Source organism: Cydia splendana, chromosome 17 (assembly GCF_910591565.1).
Source record: "Cydia splendana chromosome 17, ilCydSple1.2, whole genome shotgun sequence".
NCBI lineage: Eukaryota > Metazoa > Arthropoda > Insecta > Lepidoptera > Tortricidae > Cydia > Cydia splendana.
This window is the reverse complement of record NC_085976.1, coordinates 5500753-5520350: the sequence shown is the minus strand read 5'-3', so window position 1 is coordinate 5520350 and position 19598 is coordinate 5500753. Positions and strand designations below refer to the sequence as shown.

Below are 19598 nucleotides of genomic sequence, written 5' to 3'. Positions count from 1 at the left end.
GAAAAACAAGATCATGTTTAACACTAAATTCGTGTACCTATTACTTTAGTAAATATTTATGTAATCAGGAATTTTCTCGAGTCCGTCTGGGAAATTATAATTCCTGTCAACTAAATCCATCCGCCCGCCCCGCCACTGACACAATCCCTCAGTCCCCCGATCACTCAACCTCACAGCAGATCAACCCCTGATCCAGGAACCCCTCGATCCTGAACCAGCAACCCTTCAACCGCCATTCCCCGACCCCTTAATCCCTGACCCCTTAACTCCTAACCCTAACCCCCGATCAGTAGCCTTACCAGCTTACCACGAGTTTGACATTGATATATTCGTTAGCATGTGTGTAACTTACTTCCTATGCATCTCGCTCGTACTAAGCGTGAGCGAGATGCATAAAAAGTTACATTTAGATGCATAAGACGTTAGCGAATATGTCAATGTCAAACTCGTGGTAAGGGTACAGTTGCAGTACATCAAATTGGTGGTTTTCGGAAGCAAATGCTCGAGTTACTCTAGAAAACCCCGAAATCACTTAACACGTGCCTTTAAAAATTGAGGAGTTCCCTCAATTCCTCATGGATTCCATCATCAGACCAGAACCAAAAATAGTACGGAAACACCTTGGAGGTAACTTCTTCCAAACAAAAAAAGAATTACTCAAATCGGATCACAGGTGCCGGAGTAATCGCTGAACATACTTACATTTAAAGAAATCATCATCATTATTATCAAAATAATCATCATCATCAGGTCTACTTCATCAAATTTGTGGTTTTCGGGAGAAAATGCTCGAGTTGCTTAAGAAAACGCCCAAAACACCATGCATGTGCCTTTAAAAATTGAGGAGTTCCCTCAATTCCTCATGGATCCCATCATCAGAACAGAACCAAATTAAAATGGGACCAACTCGGAGGTAGCTCCTTTCAAACAAAAAAAGAATTACTCAAATCGGTCTACGGATGTCGTAATAATCGATGAACGTACATAGAAAAAAAAAAAAAAAAGATAGCCACAACCGAATACAGAACCTCCTCCTTCTATGAAATTGAAGTCGGTTAAAAATGTTATATTCTTAGACGCACAAGAGCTTTGAGCACAAAAATAAATATTAAAATTATCATAATAATCGATATTAAACTTTCGTGAGACATGTTTTAAATTGTTTATACGACAACGGTTTCACTCACTTGAATTTTTAGTCGCTTAAAATATACACTGCGACTAAAAATTCAAGTGAGTGAAACCGTTGTCGTATAAACAATTATCATAATACTTTACTCCAAATAATGTTAAAATTCAAAACATACATAAATATACCTACCTAATCAGCAAAAAGGCTACCTTTTATGTAACCTAAAGGTACCTAGTATAGGTGTTTCAATTATTAAGGGTCTTGTGAAAACTGTCACTCTGGTACAATTTAACGTTTTGAAGTCTCTAGTCATTAAACATAAACTAACTACTAGTTAAACTATCACTCAGAATTTGAATAACTAAAAACAAAAGAACCGCTTAACATAAAAAACTACAGTACCTACAAAATATATTATATTTTAAAGCTTGCACCAACAAGCCAGATTCCTTTCAGCCATCTTCTTCACCTAATGGTCCAACTTTTTCTAATAACCTCACCTTTAGATTTATCCTCGTAGCAAAACGGCACCGCTATAACAGCAATAACGTTAATCGAGCGACTATGCAGTTCTAGTGAAGTGTCGTCACCGCCATCTTTAGCTGGGGATATACTCTTACGTACCATACAATTGTGTCCGTCAAATCGGTATGGGTGCTTGACGGGTATTAAAGATCCCAGATAGCTAATTTAAGGCCTAGTACTCTCAGTAGGTTCGTGTTCTTCTCTCACTCTCTCTGAGCGTCTTCGTAACAAAAAAATGCCGATCTGCCCCATATTAACCTTAATTTGAGACTTATATTTGGGTTTTTTCCCGTTAGATCTTTTATATACCTAACCAAATTTTAAAATTAATAGCTGGAATAGTTAGTTACCATTTTAATGATTGGCGTGGTGATATTTTTGTGTATACTAAAGTAAATTTAGATATTTATTATGAGAATGTATAAGATGTAACTAACACGATATGGATGCATAATCTGAAATAAAAACAATTGAATTGAATTGAATAAGAACATTTTTGTGAAATATTGTGGGAATATTCCCGATGATGGGAATATTGGTAACGGCACATCACTAAGCAGCCCCGACATCAGCTAAGCCCGTCGAAACTTTTTCAATTAGGTACCTATGTTTGGTGGCTCTCGTATTTATGACGGACGGTATGACCTGAACACGCTGGAAGTTTAGTGATGAAGGTTAAATGAAAATAGTTAAGTGACGTTAAGAAAGTTTATGAATTTTTGTTAAATTAATATGATTAGTAGGAATGGTGTAATGCGAAATTCTGCGATGACTAGTTTAACGAAGTTTCGAAATGCTGGTTGTAGTTAGTTTGTACCGACATACAATTTAAAGTTATGAACTTCGGCAAAGGATCGGGTTCGTGAATATTTGATATTGAAGTGTCTCTCGTGTCCTTAGTCTGCAACTCTGCATAGTTATTATTTCATTTCAAACATTTTGTTTGGAGCAAATGTTATCTCTTCCCATTTACTATTGGAGCAAGTGTTTCTATTAACTGAACGTACGAACGGTTGCGCGCTCAGAACTGTTCCGAACACTGTGTTAAAACGCGTCTTTACTGGTTCAAAGGTGAGATTTCAAGCAATATTAATTATATAAATAGTAAAACTAGCATGCCCGGGATCAAAGAGACAAAAGACAAAGCAGACAATGCGAACGAATATTTCTTACTTGGTGGAATATTTCAAACACCCCACTATGAGCTGCTGCAATAGACCTAATAGATGCATCAGTGTGAACAGGATAATTACAAGGTCCGTTGCACACTTCGGTCAAACGAACGGGGGTGCCCTCCAGACATGTGGGTGTATTAGATGTGAGCCGTTCTTTAACATTTTTCATCCCATTTTCTTTAATATATTGTTTATAACGAAGAAACAATACGAGTATAAAAGCACTTAGTTTGTTTAATTTTGAAACGTTTGAACGTGAATAAATAAATCGAAAAGATTACATATAGATATGTAATTTATTTATTTATTTGCTAATTTTATTTCATCTACTTAATTAAAGAAAAAAATATAGATGTATTTCGTTAACATTAAAGGTAACCGTTTTGTTTATAATTCGTAACTATGATCTACATACAGACTGTAGGTCGCATTTAGTAACATTTAAAATAAGATAAAATAAAAAATCGTGAAAAAATTACTTTTCTATTTATGTAGAAAACTTTTACTTACATTTTAATGACAGCAAGTACAGTATTTTCTAAATCAATTGTACGTTATAATAGAAATCACAGCCGAAAAAAGTATGTCGACGCTGGAAAGGAGAAATTGGATAAGCGACACGCAGCTAACTTTACGGGTGAGCCAAAAAACTGCAAGACTTTCTAAAAAAAAATCATTAAAATTCCTAATGATGACGTATTTCCTAAATGAGACATTTTATATGGTTATAGTGATGTATTCTACATTATCCTATTATTATTTTACCTTCAAATGAGTTATTTAAGAATTCAGTGTCGCTTAAGCAAAATGGTCGTAAAAATAAATTTAGGTAAATTTATCTTACCGACATGTTTCACAAGAAATTAGTCAGGTAAAAAACTCCAAGGTAAATTTGTTGTCAGAATTGATCGAGTAAAAACTAACTTATTGCAAAGTATGCTTATTTTATAGTCAAGCAAAAAAGTATATACGTAAAATTTGACAAAAAACAAATCAAGATGAATTATCTAATCACTTTTTAAGGAGCAATTTCAAACTCGATAAGCTGCTTATGCGACACATTCAACCTATGATACATCTACGTTCTATGAGTTTTATAGTTATCAACCACAAGGAAGATTGTCATACCTACGCATATAAAAAAACACCATTTAAGGAATTTGTATAGCTTTATTTCAAATAAGAAGTCATGTAACGAATCTTAAGATACCAAGTATACCATTTCTATTTGATATCAAAATTGCTTAAAAGAGTCAACTTAATTACGAGGTAACAAGAATGGGAAATTTATATTTGAAACCAAAATAGGAAAATATATTATCTCGTTTTTTCATACCTTAGATTAACATATTTTTATTTTATTTTATATATTTTTTCCGTTACTTGGCATTTTCTGATATTATGAAAAATAACAACAAAAATAAAGTTGGGTAAGTTAAAAAAATTACTAGGTAACTTCCAACAAACTTCAGGTAAAATGGAATAAACGACAAAAAATTTATATCTGAAATTAGGTAAATAATGATAAACGCCAATAATTCACATTTGACAGTTAACCCTTTACCGCATGGATTTTTTATTCTTCCCGAATTAAATATATGTAATTACTTACCGCTATAAATGTTAACACTATAAATGTAACATAAAAAAAATTGTGAAAAAAATCTATATTCGACCCAATTAAAAATAATAGTAAATAACAATTTGTTCCAAATTTGGAACTTTATGCATTAGTGGCTAACCGGAGCCCGATTATTAAAGTGGTCAAATTTGGAACTGTATGCAATATATGTATGGAAATGTAAGTTTAAAAAAAATCACTTACATTTTCAAAAACGATTTATTATTTTTATATGGAATAATATTAACATCAATAAAATGCTCTGATAATTAGATTAAGATTAATTAAGATTCATAAGAGCTTGTTGCTAGGCCTACATGAATAAAGTATATTTTGAGTTTGAGTTTGAGTTTATACTTATTTTTGGTAAGGCTTAGGCTATGGTAGCCACTTACCACCATACGGAACGTATGCTTGTTTGTCATTGACGTAGTAAAGTAATTTGATCGTAATTGATTATCTGTAGCTACCAGCTGTCACCGGTTATCTACAGATTATTAACAATGCGGCTAACGTACCTAACTTAATAAAAATAAAATAAAGAAGTAGCTTGCCTGAGTGCATAAGGTTCCATATTTGTCAAACTGATAAAAAAAACACTAATACATAATGTTCCATATTAGTCCCCTCCTTCTAGCTTGTAACGCATAGTGTTCCATTTCAGGAACAAACTTTCACGACATCATACATAGTAATTTGAATATAAATGCTTACGTGTTTTACCGTAAAATCTCGCGGCATCTGTTTTTCTAATACTCATCGCTGGAAATTTATTTATTGCACTAAATATAACAACGAAAAGCTAATTACAAAGTAGTCAATCACACTTGCAAGTAAAATTGCCGCACGTCGGTGGAAATGATAACGTCATATGGAGTACACACTACTTAGAAACTGTATCGAGTACAGAAAACGTTCAGTAGTATTCATAGTTTCTACCTCTTACAAGTTCAGTAAAACAGATGACGCTTATATTAATCCACGAGAATAATATCATTACGTTCCAAATTTGGACCCATATGCGGTAAAGGGTTAAGTAAATTTATCCATATGACATAGACAGCTATTATTCGGTCAGGTAAAAATAGTTAACCGACACTGAAAGGTTAGTTGTCATAAGGCAAAATTATCCAAGCTAAGGTTAAGCTGAACTGGCAAATAAGTAAAAAACTCTAAGGTTCATTACATCGAATAACTTTTTATCTAATCTCCACTTTTCAAAAAATTGTTGAAAACTAAGTCGTTTAGTAACTTAAATGTACCAGCGATTCTCCAAATCACCGACTGGATGGACACTAAAGTCGTCAGATGGGTACGAAACCTAGTCCATTCGATGCAGAAAAATCTGGCGATTCCAACGATGTATATAACTCAATATCTCTGAAAATGTCGCTTATCCAATTTCTCCTTTCCAGCGTCGATGTATATTATGTGTTTTAAATACATAATAGGTACAATAAGCACCCAAATCCAATAATTTTGTTCAAAAGATCAAATTCATAATTTAAAACCCTCTTCATTAATAAATATCCGGAGAAACTCATTATCATCATGATAATTATTCATACCTAATGAAAATGTTTTGAAGCAAAGTTGTAAACACAATATTTAACAACCACTCTTTAAATAATTATACCTACTCGAATTCAAAATTTGGTAATTTTAAATCTGAGCCTGCCGAAGAAATATTTAAAATGTAACTTAAGTGAGATACAGTAGATTTTCATGGAATCCATTTAAAATTTACTATAGGTACTTATTTGGGTGCGAAAAACTGTACTTAGTTAAAATTTAACTGCTGCGGAGAAAACGTTTCCGTATTTTTGTAAAAGCTGATTTACTGAAAAAGGCTTTATTGATGTAAAATCTTTCCATAAATGAGAATTTACCTATTTAAGACAGGCACACACTCGTACCAGTTAGCAAGTTTAATATTTTCTTGAAAACATAAAGGTGAGGTACTTTGCCAGCCTACACTGAAAGTATACTATGTTATACATACAAATAAATATTTTTGATATTTTTAAAACCGTCAACTGGGGGGAATAGGGATGGTTGGGGTGAATAGGGACAAAACTTAAAATGTATTTTTTTACTTGACAATTTCTTAAAAAATTCGCACACAAATTGTATTACCTTATTAGGGTAACTTGTTGATCAATGAAACACTAAAAGTTCAAGCCTTGCTATCTCTGGTGTTTTTAAAGTTATGAGTGTGACATTTCGTATGAAGATAAACAATTTCGTTGGCTATCATATGGCATTCTTGGTTTCTACTTATCTGTAACAGTTCCTGTGTTATAAGCCTTTTTTTGAAAAATGAGTTTTGTTTCATTGTGTACTTGTGCATGTTTTCAATGAAACACTCTGATTTTTACAGTGAAACAAATGTAATAATTATAGTCTACCATGAAACATCGTTAATAAACATTGAAACGGTGTAATAAATAAGTGACATTAATACATATATGCTTTCACTCAAATAATGAGATAGGAAAGGAGAAAATAGTGGTAGGCTGAAATTAGTTATTTAAAAGGTTTCCGACATATGGAATCATTATAAGATTGCTGAAATGAATTGATGAAAGACTTGTTTCATTGTACACACACCTGAGTTTCATTGTGAATCGAAAATCTGGTCGGCAGGTACGGCATGCTGCGAAAAAGGCGCCTTTTATGTCCACGGAGCATGATTGCCAACTAGGTAGACGCGGGAGGGTTTTGAGCATCTCCATGCTTGATTTCATACACTTTCTTGCAACGTAGTGTTTATACACGACTGTTTCAATGTAAGACATGTGTCTTTAACCTTGCCATCAATGAAACATTCAACATATAAGCCATCCTATCTCAGCCATTCCTAAAGTTAAGTATCTTACATTTTGTCATATGATAGACAAATTATTACCAATTTTCATGGTATTTTAGTTTCACCAATTTAGCACATAGGCTTTAATTATTTAAAAAAATAATGAGTTTGTTTCATTGTGTGCTGGTACTGGTGTTCAGTGAACATCATGTTTCATTGTATACTACATAAAAATGTTTCATTGTGAGACTAGGGGGTGTTTTTTTAATCAATTAATAAAAACTGCACCAAAGAGTGAAAGAAATTTAAAAATATTTAGCTCCAAATAAACTTTAATACACATAGAACATAACAAAAACTTAAAAAACGCCAAACTCGAGTCTATATCTTGGTAAAAAATTGCGAAACTTAAATGAAAAAATTTACTTTTGTTGCACGAATTCACAATAATGCTCGTAGCAGCGTGCTCCTTCTCCGAGGCGCGCTCGTGTTTTGGGGAGGTGCTGGGGGTCCCTGAGCCTGCCCTTGCTTGACAGACGGCTAGTTTCCGAGATATCGCAAAGTTACACTGTGTCCGATTGTTTCAATGTAGAAAAACTGACCCTATACAAAATCTACTATTATTTTCAATTGAATATTACAATTTGTGAGGGTATATCATAAAGTTTTCCAAATGTCACTATTGACAGAAAAAAATAGGGACAACGTTTGCATGGAGATGTCGACTTCCACTATCCTTTTAACTCATCTCAAAAGTGACTAAGGTGAACCACATATGTATACGTTACATTTGCGCCAATTTATGGTTTTTATGCGTACCCAAATTGTAACATGAAACGGGGCAGGGTCATGACATGACTTGCAATATTTATAAAGGCGAGCTCGTATGGGTCACTAATTACTTTCGTCATGGCCCTCGATGTTACAGGTTAAATTGAATTCCTGCGCCGGCCTAGTAATAATTAATCTGGTTCTTTGCTTGTTCATTTAGTAGAGTAAATAGCTAGCGCGCAGTCCTGTAGTATGTCTATTAAAAGACAAAAGAAAATCGTATTAGAAAAAAATACTATTCGAAACGTGTTAGGGCTGGTTGGAAGATCTTACCAACTTCTTATAAAATTAAAAGCATGTGGCATGATGCGTATACATGACAGGTTATTTAACTTGTATCATACCGTCTTAAATCCAAAAACATATGTTGAACAGTAATCAATATTTACTTTCTGAACGTTGAAATTTAATTTATAATAAAAAAATAACTCGTTTTCAATTATCTCTTTACCGCCGCAAATACATGGGCCGATTTCGTGTTCTCTTATTTTCTTCTAAGCACTTTCTCTCCACTACTAGGCATGTTTTAAATTCTACTAATAAAATTAAAAACGAGTGGTCATTAAATACCACTAGGTTCACACTTCCTATCACTCGTATTGCAAAAATAGCATTTAATTTCGCCGTTTTCCACAGATTTTAGTGACCAAATCGAGCGTTCGGGATTCAAAAATCGGCCGCACGGTCTGTAAATGAGCAGTAATTCCAAGTAGGTACATGCATATGTAATGTAATCTGACTCCCGAAAACAGATTTGACGATTTCGATGAATTTTTGATATTGGGGATTACGAAAATGGAAACTCGATGCGTCCTAGTTTAATATCTGGGAAAATTCATTTCCTGAATTTTCATGCGCGTGAAAATAAAATAAACGGTAAAAGTTTTTACGCTAGAGGTCAGATTTTTGAACGTTAATTTGGTCTGAGAATATCAGCTGTCAAACTACCCTATCCTGTAACTCTCGGCCCGATTCGAACTTTAAGATACGTCAATTAATAGATCTAGAAACGATATGGATTAGATATGTCAGTGCCAAATGTGACGTTTCTTCAAACAAAAACGTCACTTTTGACACTGACACTGACACATCTAATCCTTATCGTTGCTAGATCTATTAATTGACGTATCTTAAAGTTCGAATCGGGCAGTTATTTTAAAAGTAAATATTGATATTGATAACCAAAACAAGTTTACAAGATGTTTATAAATAACAACATAAGTGTACAAGTTCAAGTTCGGACAGACAAAACATATCAAATTTCTGTCACACGTGAAACCAAAAAAAAAGTTGTATAGACAGATGTTCGTCGCAATAAAAATGTAAGCGGTTCAAATAAAACGTCCCCTGATTGCTTCCTTAATGGCATTAGAATGTTACTCATATTTGAGTGAGGGCGGGTTGCACCACGCAATCAACGAACTGTTCAATCTTTAATTATGTACTATATATACTCTGTATTTTTAGGTACGTTTCTATATCACCTCCATACCACCTAATATCTAATCCATATCGTTTCTAAATTCTAAGTTCGAATCGGGCCGTAAGTTCGTTGAAATGAGACGTAGCCATGGTATAATAATATACTCCGCCTGGTACTCTCTTCCGAGATTCGCGTATGACCTAACTGACACGGGCCTACGTCATCATGCTGTTTACAGGTTCTCAAACTTTAAAATGTGGGAGAATTTTAACCAACGGTGAAAATTATTTTAACGGCATTAATTTTAAGTTATTCATGTAGAAACATAGTAAAATAAAACAAATCTAATGTATTAAATTAAACTTTATTTATCTATACAAGACAAACGTTTGAAAACGTTTGACTAATTCACAGTTACACATTAATTACCAAGCTTACGACGTGAAAAGTTTGGAAAACACTGCGACTGCTGACACTGAGCGAGAAGGAAATAACAATTAACACGCGTTCGACAAGGATGACGGTCAGGGCATGAAGTTATCTAGATCCGAATTGTCAAATGTGACAGCGCTATCCTGTGTTGCCAGTAATGTAAACAGAATTACCCGAACGTCTGAAATTTCTTTCGTGAATCGGAAGATATTGCTAACGAATAATTAAAAATGACGTGTTATTGTAAAATTTAAGATAAAATACATATAAATGAAAATTATAAAATTATTAAGAAATATTTTAACTTATTAACCATAGGTATAATGTACCCATGTAACATGTTATATTGAAATAAAGTGGCAATGTTATTGTGACGTAGGCCCGTGTCACTCTGGGAAGAGAAGACCATGTTTTATTAGACCATGGACGTAGCCCATTTTAAATTTTAACGTAGGTATAAATGTTTTATTTTTTATAGTAAAAATTGCATACAAAGTGTATCTACTTACATGTTTATTCATTTTTGAAAATATATTATGTATCTACTTATATAAACTAATGAAAAAAAAAGTTTTACCGTTAACCAATAAGTGATAGCAGAACTGGCAATAAATTTAAAAGCACTCCACAAAACAACGGAACTTAAATAAGCGGAATAATTCCAGAAAATGGAGCTTAGGATTGTTAATAAATGTTAATGTTTCCCCCGCGCGCAGTAAAGATAACCGGGAGCTCATTCAGAAACTTTAATTTTGATACCAATTGGACAACAATATCATAAAAGCTCTCGCACTCATTATTAATACCTATTATAGAAATTCGTCCATTCTGAATGCTTAGAAATGATTTTAATATCAAGATATTTTTTACAACTATCAGAAGTATTAGGACAAATTAAATTATTTTCAGAATATATTTTAATTTGTTTTTATTTCAAGTAGAAACATTACTATATAAATAATAAACTGAAATAAATGTCATATACTAAGAAAAAGTGACCAAGGCCTCCAGTTGCTGCCGCTGCTGCCGCGATAGCAGAGGACGCTGGTTCGATTCCAGCCTATGGCACGGAGGCCTTGGTCACTTTTTCTTAGTATATGACATTTATTTCAGTTTAAGATATGTTTTATAACTCCTTAGGATGAGTGTTTGCCTGAACTTAGTAACTGGTCAAGTGGTCAATGTTAAATATGACGGCGGCATATTAAAATTTAGCATACTGCAGTCCGAACACCACTTAATATGAAATTAACATAGCTATATCAGGTGGTATGGTATCTAAAACGTATTGATTGCTAAAGCATGTATTCTGTGAAAACGCACACATGAATAAACGAGTACATTTCAAAGTGCAAAATACATATATTGGTAGGTATTGTATTGTGCCCCCTGAATAAACACTCTGCTCAGAAATGTATGCATTTATGTTTGATAATATCTACTTGATTACGGATTCAGAGAACACTTGTTCACAGAAGTGCAGTATTAGTCTAATCAAAGAAGGGATTAAAATCTACTAGGCACTTATAATTTTACGGTTGTATGCGAGTCAACCAACTCGTAAACCGAACAGAACTTTATATTCAGCCGTTCCGTACTTTTGTTTTAAACTCTTGAACAGTTCAGATCAGTATTCGTCAATATCCGTTGCCGGGTGTCAGACCGTCAACATCTCCTGAGGATGCCTCGTAGAGAGGCGAAACACGTGTCGAGTATTTAATTGTTCTTTTGGTGGTGGTTTGTTATATTTATTTGCGTATTTATTTTACTAGCATTCATTGCATGTAAAAAAATACGCAAGTAAGTATAACGGGTTAGCACTGATTGACTAGCACGTTATCTTTTCGCGGATTAGCAAAGAAATATTTTGGATTTAATTAATATGGATGTCCGCAAAGTAACGCCTGAATCTATTCACTATTTAAGTAATGTTTTCAATTGAATACGCCTTGTCTAGTATAGTAGGTTTTTGTAACTATTCAAAGAAGTTGACAGAATAACATAGCTTTGTTCAATTGTATTCTATTGTAATGCGGGCAGATTTCCGCAATTCGACGATTGGTGCCTATTTTGCGTGAGCTTTTATTCAAATTGCTTTTGACTTTGATTGTTTGGGCATTTCTTGTCTCAAATAAGTTTATCTTTTTCAATTTATATTTTAATTCATTTAGCACTCGTTAATAATATTATTATATTTATTTCTATAACAAAATTATCGCATGACTAAAACTCAACCCAAGTTTAAGCTTCATTGATTTGACTATCATGTAACAAGTAATAGGCGACTGCTAGTAAAGCAAGCAGATGTCCCTAAAGAGTTAATTATGTTCTAAGAATAAGCGGCGATGGCTCCCTCGGGAACGCCCGCTTTTGTCCTTCTTATTTCTGTACTACGTTACAGGGAAACTTGATAAACATGCCTGGATATATACTCGTAAACTGCAGGGTTTTAATGGCTACGTGTTCGATCGTGGCGCCGCCGCCGCTGCGGGACCCATTATTCTTATTATAGTTGACATGTCGTGTTGTAAAAATTAATGAAACGTGTTATCAATAAATAATGCAATAAATAAAAGACTTCATTTATAATTAAATAGTTTAAAATGAAAACATAGTTCACTATAGTAGGTAAGCCAATATTTTGCAGGATTTTTTTATTATGGCATAAGGCTTAAGTACTTACCTAAATAAATAAATAATGAAAGTTGAAACAATCACCTATAAAATAAAAATACAAATAATTGGCTTATTTTTAAGTTTATTGAACGGAAATGCATTTTTCATATCTCATGCTCTGAAAGTGTGTCGTTGTTGTTCTAAAAGGTGCGCAGAAAGTGATACGTTTATGCTCTAGCGCAGAAAAGTGGTGTACTCCTCTGCGTCCCCGTCCCACGAACAACTGGGTGGAAACAAAATGGAAAAATAGTGTCTTTATTTCCTCGCCTGGAACAATTGGTAATTGTTTAATTTTACTAATCCCACGTTGATCCTTTTTTTTATGAAAAATGATGTAAGTAAATTGTTAAAAACAAATTATTCTTGATTTCTTTCGTTGAATTCTATTTACTCGATTTCATAAGGCGGGAACTAAAAGGAATACACCAAAAATATTTTTTAAACCTTACACAAATGAGCAAAGGCAGAATCTTATACAGCCACAGTTAAACGTTTGTACGATATTAAATTGGTTTTTAAAATTATTTAGCACTATATCCATGAAAATAAAATAAAATACAAGATAAAAAATTCTTTTATTATTAATTAAATTGTTATTTAATATTTAAAATACTTCTGTTATGTTATTACGTGGTGCGGCGCACCAAGGTCGCGGTGCGGTCCGGTAGTCTGTTGCGGCTTTTAGAACGAAAAAGTATAAAATTAAAAAGTAAGAAGCAATCCCGCTGATTTTCATAATTACTATAATGAACAAATAATTTTAAAATTACTGCAGTTTGTTAAAAAATGTGTGGTTTCGTAAATATTGCAATCTAAATGATTTTCGCTAGGGGTTATTTATTAATCTTCACACATGTAAAGTCAGATTGCAAGTAAGTCCTAAGGAAAAAAATCATGGCCGTCGTCTATTAGGTACTTCAATTACTGATTTTGCGAAATTGCCTTGTCTTGTTTGGTTTCCTCGCATTCGATATGAAAAGTAGAGTGTTTAACTCGGGTGAAAGGCACCATTTCCGTCTCGGACTATTGGCGCTCTCACTGCGTTCGAGCGCCAAACTTCCTCGACAGAAATGGGTGCCTTTCAACCCTTGGTTAACAATCTACTATATCACACTACACAATACTTTATTATCTACTATCCTTGCACAAGTGGCTTAGGATACTCACTCAAGCTAGTATAAGTATTAAGTCATAAAAAGTTTACGTGTACAAATTCTCAATTTTGTGATACCACTACAATGTCACACGACTTAGACATCGGTTACACGCTAATTCTGGCGTCAGTTCAGTCCATCAGTCCATTCGAGTTTTGACTGATGCCAGAATGATGGAATATGGACTCGGTTACACGATCAGTCCAGACTGATAAAATTACGACACAGTCGCAGTTTGGACACAGAACGCAACACAGTAATTTAGTCTTGACTAATATGGTAACTGACGCGAGAATGATACGAACAGGTTTTAAATTTTCATCAGTCCAGACCATCAGTCCATCAGTCCGCGTGTTACACGATAATTCTCCCGTCAGTCTGACCAGACTGATGGACTGAACTGACGCCAGAATTAGCGTGTAACCGATGTCTTTACGATGCCGCGAGTCTAAAATAATGGAAGCCAAATGTCATTTTGTTATCATTTTACTAGTTAAGTGCATTTCGCTATTACCTACTTGTTATGTATTGCCACGAGCAAGGCGCACGGCGTATGATAACAAAATTACATCATTTTATAGAAACCTTGTATTTGAGTACTGATCACTATACAATTGCCTACTAGAAGTAGTTCTGTTTTAATTAAATCGATATTTAAAATTGATTGAGCTTTGTTTATGTTGTACAAATAGTACAATTCATATTTTTAAAGAATTTCCATACTTAAAGAGGTAAAATATTAACAAAAGATATAAAGTCCATGTAAAATTTATAAGCATAATGGTAAATTCCAAAGCTTATGTCCCTTAGAAGAACAATAGACTATATTCACGTTTCTATAGATCTGTGAAAACGGAAATCCTATTAAGGAGCTGTCCTTCAGCCCTCGGCGCCCTCTCGCGCTAGTGAATGGGAAATTGTACTTACTGGGAAATAAGCACATGTCTCGGGAGTCGTTTGTTCGATTTAATTACGAGTAGTTTACAGTTTTGGGATTTTGAAGACCGATATTTTAACACTATGAGAAGTATTAGAACAAATTAAATTATTTTCAGAAAATATTTTGATTTGTTTTTATTTCAAGTAGAAACACTACTATATAAATTATAAGCTGAAATAAATGTCATAATAGGTACTAAGAAAAAGTGACCAAGGCCTCCAGTGCCCCAGGCTGGAAACGAACCAGCGTCCTCTGCTATCGCGGCAGGTGCCTGTAGGCAGGCAGGTTCCATTCCAGCCTGGGGCACTGGAGGCCTTGGTCACTTTTTCTTAGTATATGACATTTATTTCAGTTTACGATATTTTAACTATTGTATATACCTAAGAAGTGAGATAATTACCGTTATCTCACTTTTTATATACAATAGCCTTTTAGAAATACACAAGGATAAGAAAATTTATGACATTGCTGATGGTTACTAGTTGTTATTCACTAGACAGGCAGATAGCTATATACCTACCTACTTTGAGCAAAACATTGTACCTTTAAATCCACTTTACGCGCTCCGTCTTTTACACGTCTCTCAAAAGAAAATACTTTAAAGAAACTAAACAAAGCAACAGAATCAACAACAATCACACAGTACTGCATTGCCCATGGGATCGCTAAGTAAAGCAATACCTTGATTGCTTGGAGGATGGCGGGTATAAAATGGAGGCGCTCACGCAAGTGCCCTCTTCCACGTAATGCTCCTTCCATAAACGTCTAACCCGGACCTTTGATACAGACAAGTGGAGGAAAATGTTCCTGCCTTAAATCATAGCGGCTTAGTACGGCCAAGTACGGCGCAGGATAAGTGTGGCGCTTTGTGATGTTTGGAAAATTTGGCAAAAAGTGGTTAATTTTTATTTGTCTAATTAAAATTGTACTGCGGTGATCTACTAGCATACATCTGTTAAGTGAAAAAATGTGATCAATTATAAGATTGGACATGATTCACACAATTAAATAGTCTTTGAAGTACTTAATACAACTCTAGTTTTTCTTAATATAATATTTAATTACATATCCCATGATATACCTAAAATATTAGATTAACTTTTGTAATAATTAATTTAATACTGTGTAAATAATTGTTTAACTCACAATTCATGCAAATCATGTTTTAACAAAAGAGGGGTTCTAATTTTTTATCAGGAAAATCTTTTTATTTATTCATAACGATATGATTTTTTTATTGGTAGCTGAAATACATATATTCCAAAATAAAGGATGACTCACGTTAGAACGACTCGGGTCCGGGCTGAGGCAACCGACACTTCATTTTATATGACAGGTGACCGGTGATCACATGATGCTTTCTATAGAAAACGAAGTGTGGGATGCCTCGGCCCGGACCCGGGCCGTTCTATCGTGAGTTATCCTTAATACTTCTGTTAATCTATCATTTCGTTCTTAAGTTCTATGTTGTACTATACCAACTTGCCCTTTTGAAGCCCAGCTGTGAGAAATCCAAAAGTACTAAATAACCCTCCCCTTAACCAACTAAGATGTTATCTTAATTGTTTCAGGTACCTAACGGCGGATAATTTCATTAAAAGTGTAGCAATCTATTTAGTGGCCAAATAAATTACTTTTATTGCGCGTAATAAATTACAGACAGCCGATGTCATAAAAAAGTGTCGGCCATAACTGTCTGATTTCGTTTATCTCGAGCCACGTTTGTTTCTGAGAACTGTGCTGTGTTTGTGATGTTGCGAGTATCTGCCATAAAAGGCGGCGTTGCCGATAATTCCAGTAGGGATGGGGTGGGGCCATAAAATAGAGTTATTTTTCTTCCGCGGAGACAAGATGCTTCTGACGCTCTACTTCGCGCTGCTTCTCTGGAGAATCGACTGCGTCGTCGAGAGCACTAAAGGTAACTTCTATTTCGCTTACGAACGTGTTTTATGCTTTGAAGATTTTTAGGAGCACGTTATGTTTAGCCTTGTTCGTTGGTTTATGTTACGATGTTGTTAGATTTATGTAACCTGTGGAGGGTTTGATGCATGTTTTGTTCTTGCAAAATTTAGTATACCGTTAAAGGTAGTATGTATAAAAAACATCACAAGAACCTTTAATTAAAATTTGACTTGAAACCTTTTACGACGTCCGATCAATGTCGATGCAATGGCATCATTAAATTCCTGAAATGGGCTCATTCAACAGCAATTCCGTTGGATACCGGCCGCTTTCTGAATTAACTATCCCGCGCTGCTCCATTTATTCAGCCCGAATTTCTGATCCATCCAAGTTTGATAAGATAAAAGATAAAAAATTGTTTATTCAAGTAGGCATATTACAATGCGCTTATGAACGTCAAATAAAGCTATACCGGCTCTAACCCTACAAGATGCCTCGAGAAGATTTAAATCCCCCCTCAATTGGAGGAGAGTATCCCAATATGGGACCGGCAACAAACTCGGCGGACACATCTTATAATTATGCATTACGAGTAAATAAGAAAAATACAATTTAAATTATTATAGAATTCATGCAATTATACACAGTAGGTATATTACTTTATAGACATTTGATTACAAAAAAAAAACATATATGTACATGGCATCATACAAATACTCTTTCAGAAAACATATCAAATTCTTACAAAAGGAAAAGAAAATAAAGTCAATAAAAGAAATGAGAATACATATTATATGAATCTGACCGATTGTTATGAGAAGTTGATGTTGTGTATTGATGTAAGTAACTGGCAGTTAGTAATTTTAATAATAGTTCAGAAACGCTCATGTTACGTTAAACTTGTAGGTATTTTATCATTAGAATCATAGTTTTTTTTAGGGTTCCGTACCCAAAGGGTAAAATCGGGACCCTATTCCTAAGACTCCACTGTCCGTCTGTCCGTCTGTCTGTCACCAGGCTGTATCTCATCAAACGTGATAGTGACAGTTGAAATTTCACAGATAATGTATTTCTGTTGCCGCTATAACAAGAAATAAGGTCACTGTGGCGAAGTCCGGCATACTTTATTTTTTTTTTTACTTTGGAGTGATCTAGTTCCGTTAATTATTCACCGATGTTACTGCTTGTAATCGCATACGATGAAGAATTTAATAATTAATAGTTTAGCCTTAGTGACAGATCATTTCAAGCACAAATTAAGCAAAAACAATGGCATTTTTTTAAATTCGGCGAGTAGACGGACTTCCCGTGCAGTTTAAGGGAAGTCCGTCTAGTTATGATATCAGCCAATCTATGGGTGTGTATATGTTCGTAGTCAAATTCCTAAAAAGAACGGATCAAGACAATGAAAAATGTATTTTAAACTTGTTAATATACGGTTCAGATTCGAAATAAACACCATTTTTCTAAAACAAAGGCAAGTCCGGCATATACTACCAAAATGGGGTGTTAAACCTTTTTTGGCAAATAATTAAAAATAATTATTTTTTTGATTTCCGAAATAAAAGTTCAATAGTAATTTTAAAATGAATTTTAATCGTTTCTTTTAATTTACTGAGATCAAAATTTAATTAAGTAACATCATGCGCAAAGTCAGGAGGATTTTTTGATACCCTATCAAATCGTTATAATATTAAAGTCGCACAAACAGTTGGTAATCTCTGATTTAACGAAAGTCCGGCATATGACGGACTTGCCTTGAACATAATAGACGGACTTTCCAACTTAGTCAAATTTTAATATGATAAATTGTGGAACGTATAATTACAAAACTAAGCTAATTTCTGATATTTTAAAAATAGAATAAAGACAACTGGTTCTTATGCTACCGACGTAGTTACTTTTTGGTGCTCAATCTTTTCAAAAACTATTTTTAAACATTTTTTTTCGAATGGCTGTCGCACTATGACTTCGAGTTCAAAACACGAAATGACTTGTTGAGGCGGATTGCTCTGAAGTTGGTTGTCACAGCGCCATCTGTTTTACAGTGACGGAACTAGCGCGAAGAACTGGTTAATCGACTGGACTCCAAAGTCGCATACGCCTTCAAATTCAAAAGTTATAACGTGTTGACGGACTTGCCTTGTAGACGGACTTACCCACAGTGACCTTACTGAAAAGTACGGAACCCTCGGTGGGCGAGTCCGACTCGCACTTGTCCGGTTTTTTCGAGTAATGGCTTCATTAAAGGTACCTACAAACATTACCTGTTACAGATACATTATTCTTGCATATTTTTCTAAATATTTGGAATAGAATTGATTAAAATAAAAATAGCCTGATGTAAATAAAAAAAATATGCCCAAGCAAGCGCAAGCTGAACAGTAAGTTTACGAGCAATAATTCCGTTAACACAAGTACCGATGGACATTGCACAGCTCGCAATTACCTTTCAGGCCTATTCGGATTTCGAGATAATCACAAGATCTTGAGACGATTTAGAGATCAACTAGATCTACTACATTAGATATCGACTAGATGTGACTTGGATATCTAAGTCATAACTTGTCGAAATCGTTCAAGAGGACCTCCAGAATCGCGGAAACGTCAAATTTGACATATCTATCTTACAAATATCTTTAAATTATCCGTATCGTAACTTGTTGAAGTCTAGTAGATATTTAATTCATTTTCCGAATCGAGCCGTTTGAATCAAGCGAGATAACCTTTACAGCCTTTAACCTTGGAGAGTATGAAACAATAAACACGCGTTTACGGCACCGGCGGTAGTAAAGCGGCAGAGTTGAGGATACAAATCAGATTTCGTGACGCAAGCATAAAACATTTCGGCTGTACAAGTTGTACGGAAAGCGCCACTAGTCCTCGCCCCAGGGAGTGACAAAATGTAACGAAGCGAGCGCACCATCCTTTTACCCAAATACATTTTTCGCCTCGCATCGGGGCGACTTGTCTTCAGC

General features: G+C 34.4%; 1 protein-coding gene and 1 long non-coding RNA gene across 2 annotated transcripts in view; one reads left to right on the top strand and one right to left on the bottom strand.

The window, feature by feature from the left end:
• The window catches only part of LOC134798737 (uncharacterized), a 432480-nt gene that overhangs the window by 93634 nt on the left and 319248 nt on the right, over nucleotides 1-19598 (bottom strand). The window lies entirely within an intron of this gene.
• Nucleotides 1-19598, top strand: part of LOC134798703 (lachesin-like) — a 101552-nt gene that overhangs the window by 7564 nt on the left and 74390 nt on the right. The window contains exon 2 of the mRNA XM_063771088.1: nucleotides 16290-16636. Coding sequence (XP_063627158.1) covers nucleotides 16522-16636 — 115 coding nt within the window. The 5' untranslated portion in view covers nucleotides 16290-16521. The remainder of the gene's footprint in view (nucleotides 1-16289; nucleotides 16637-19598) is intronic.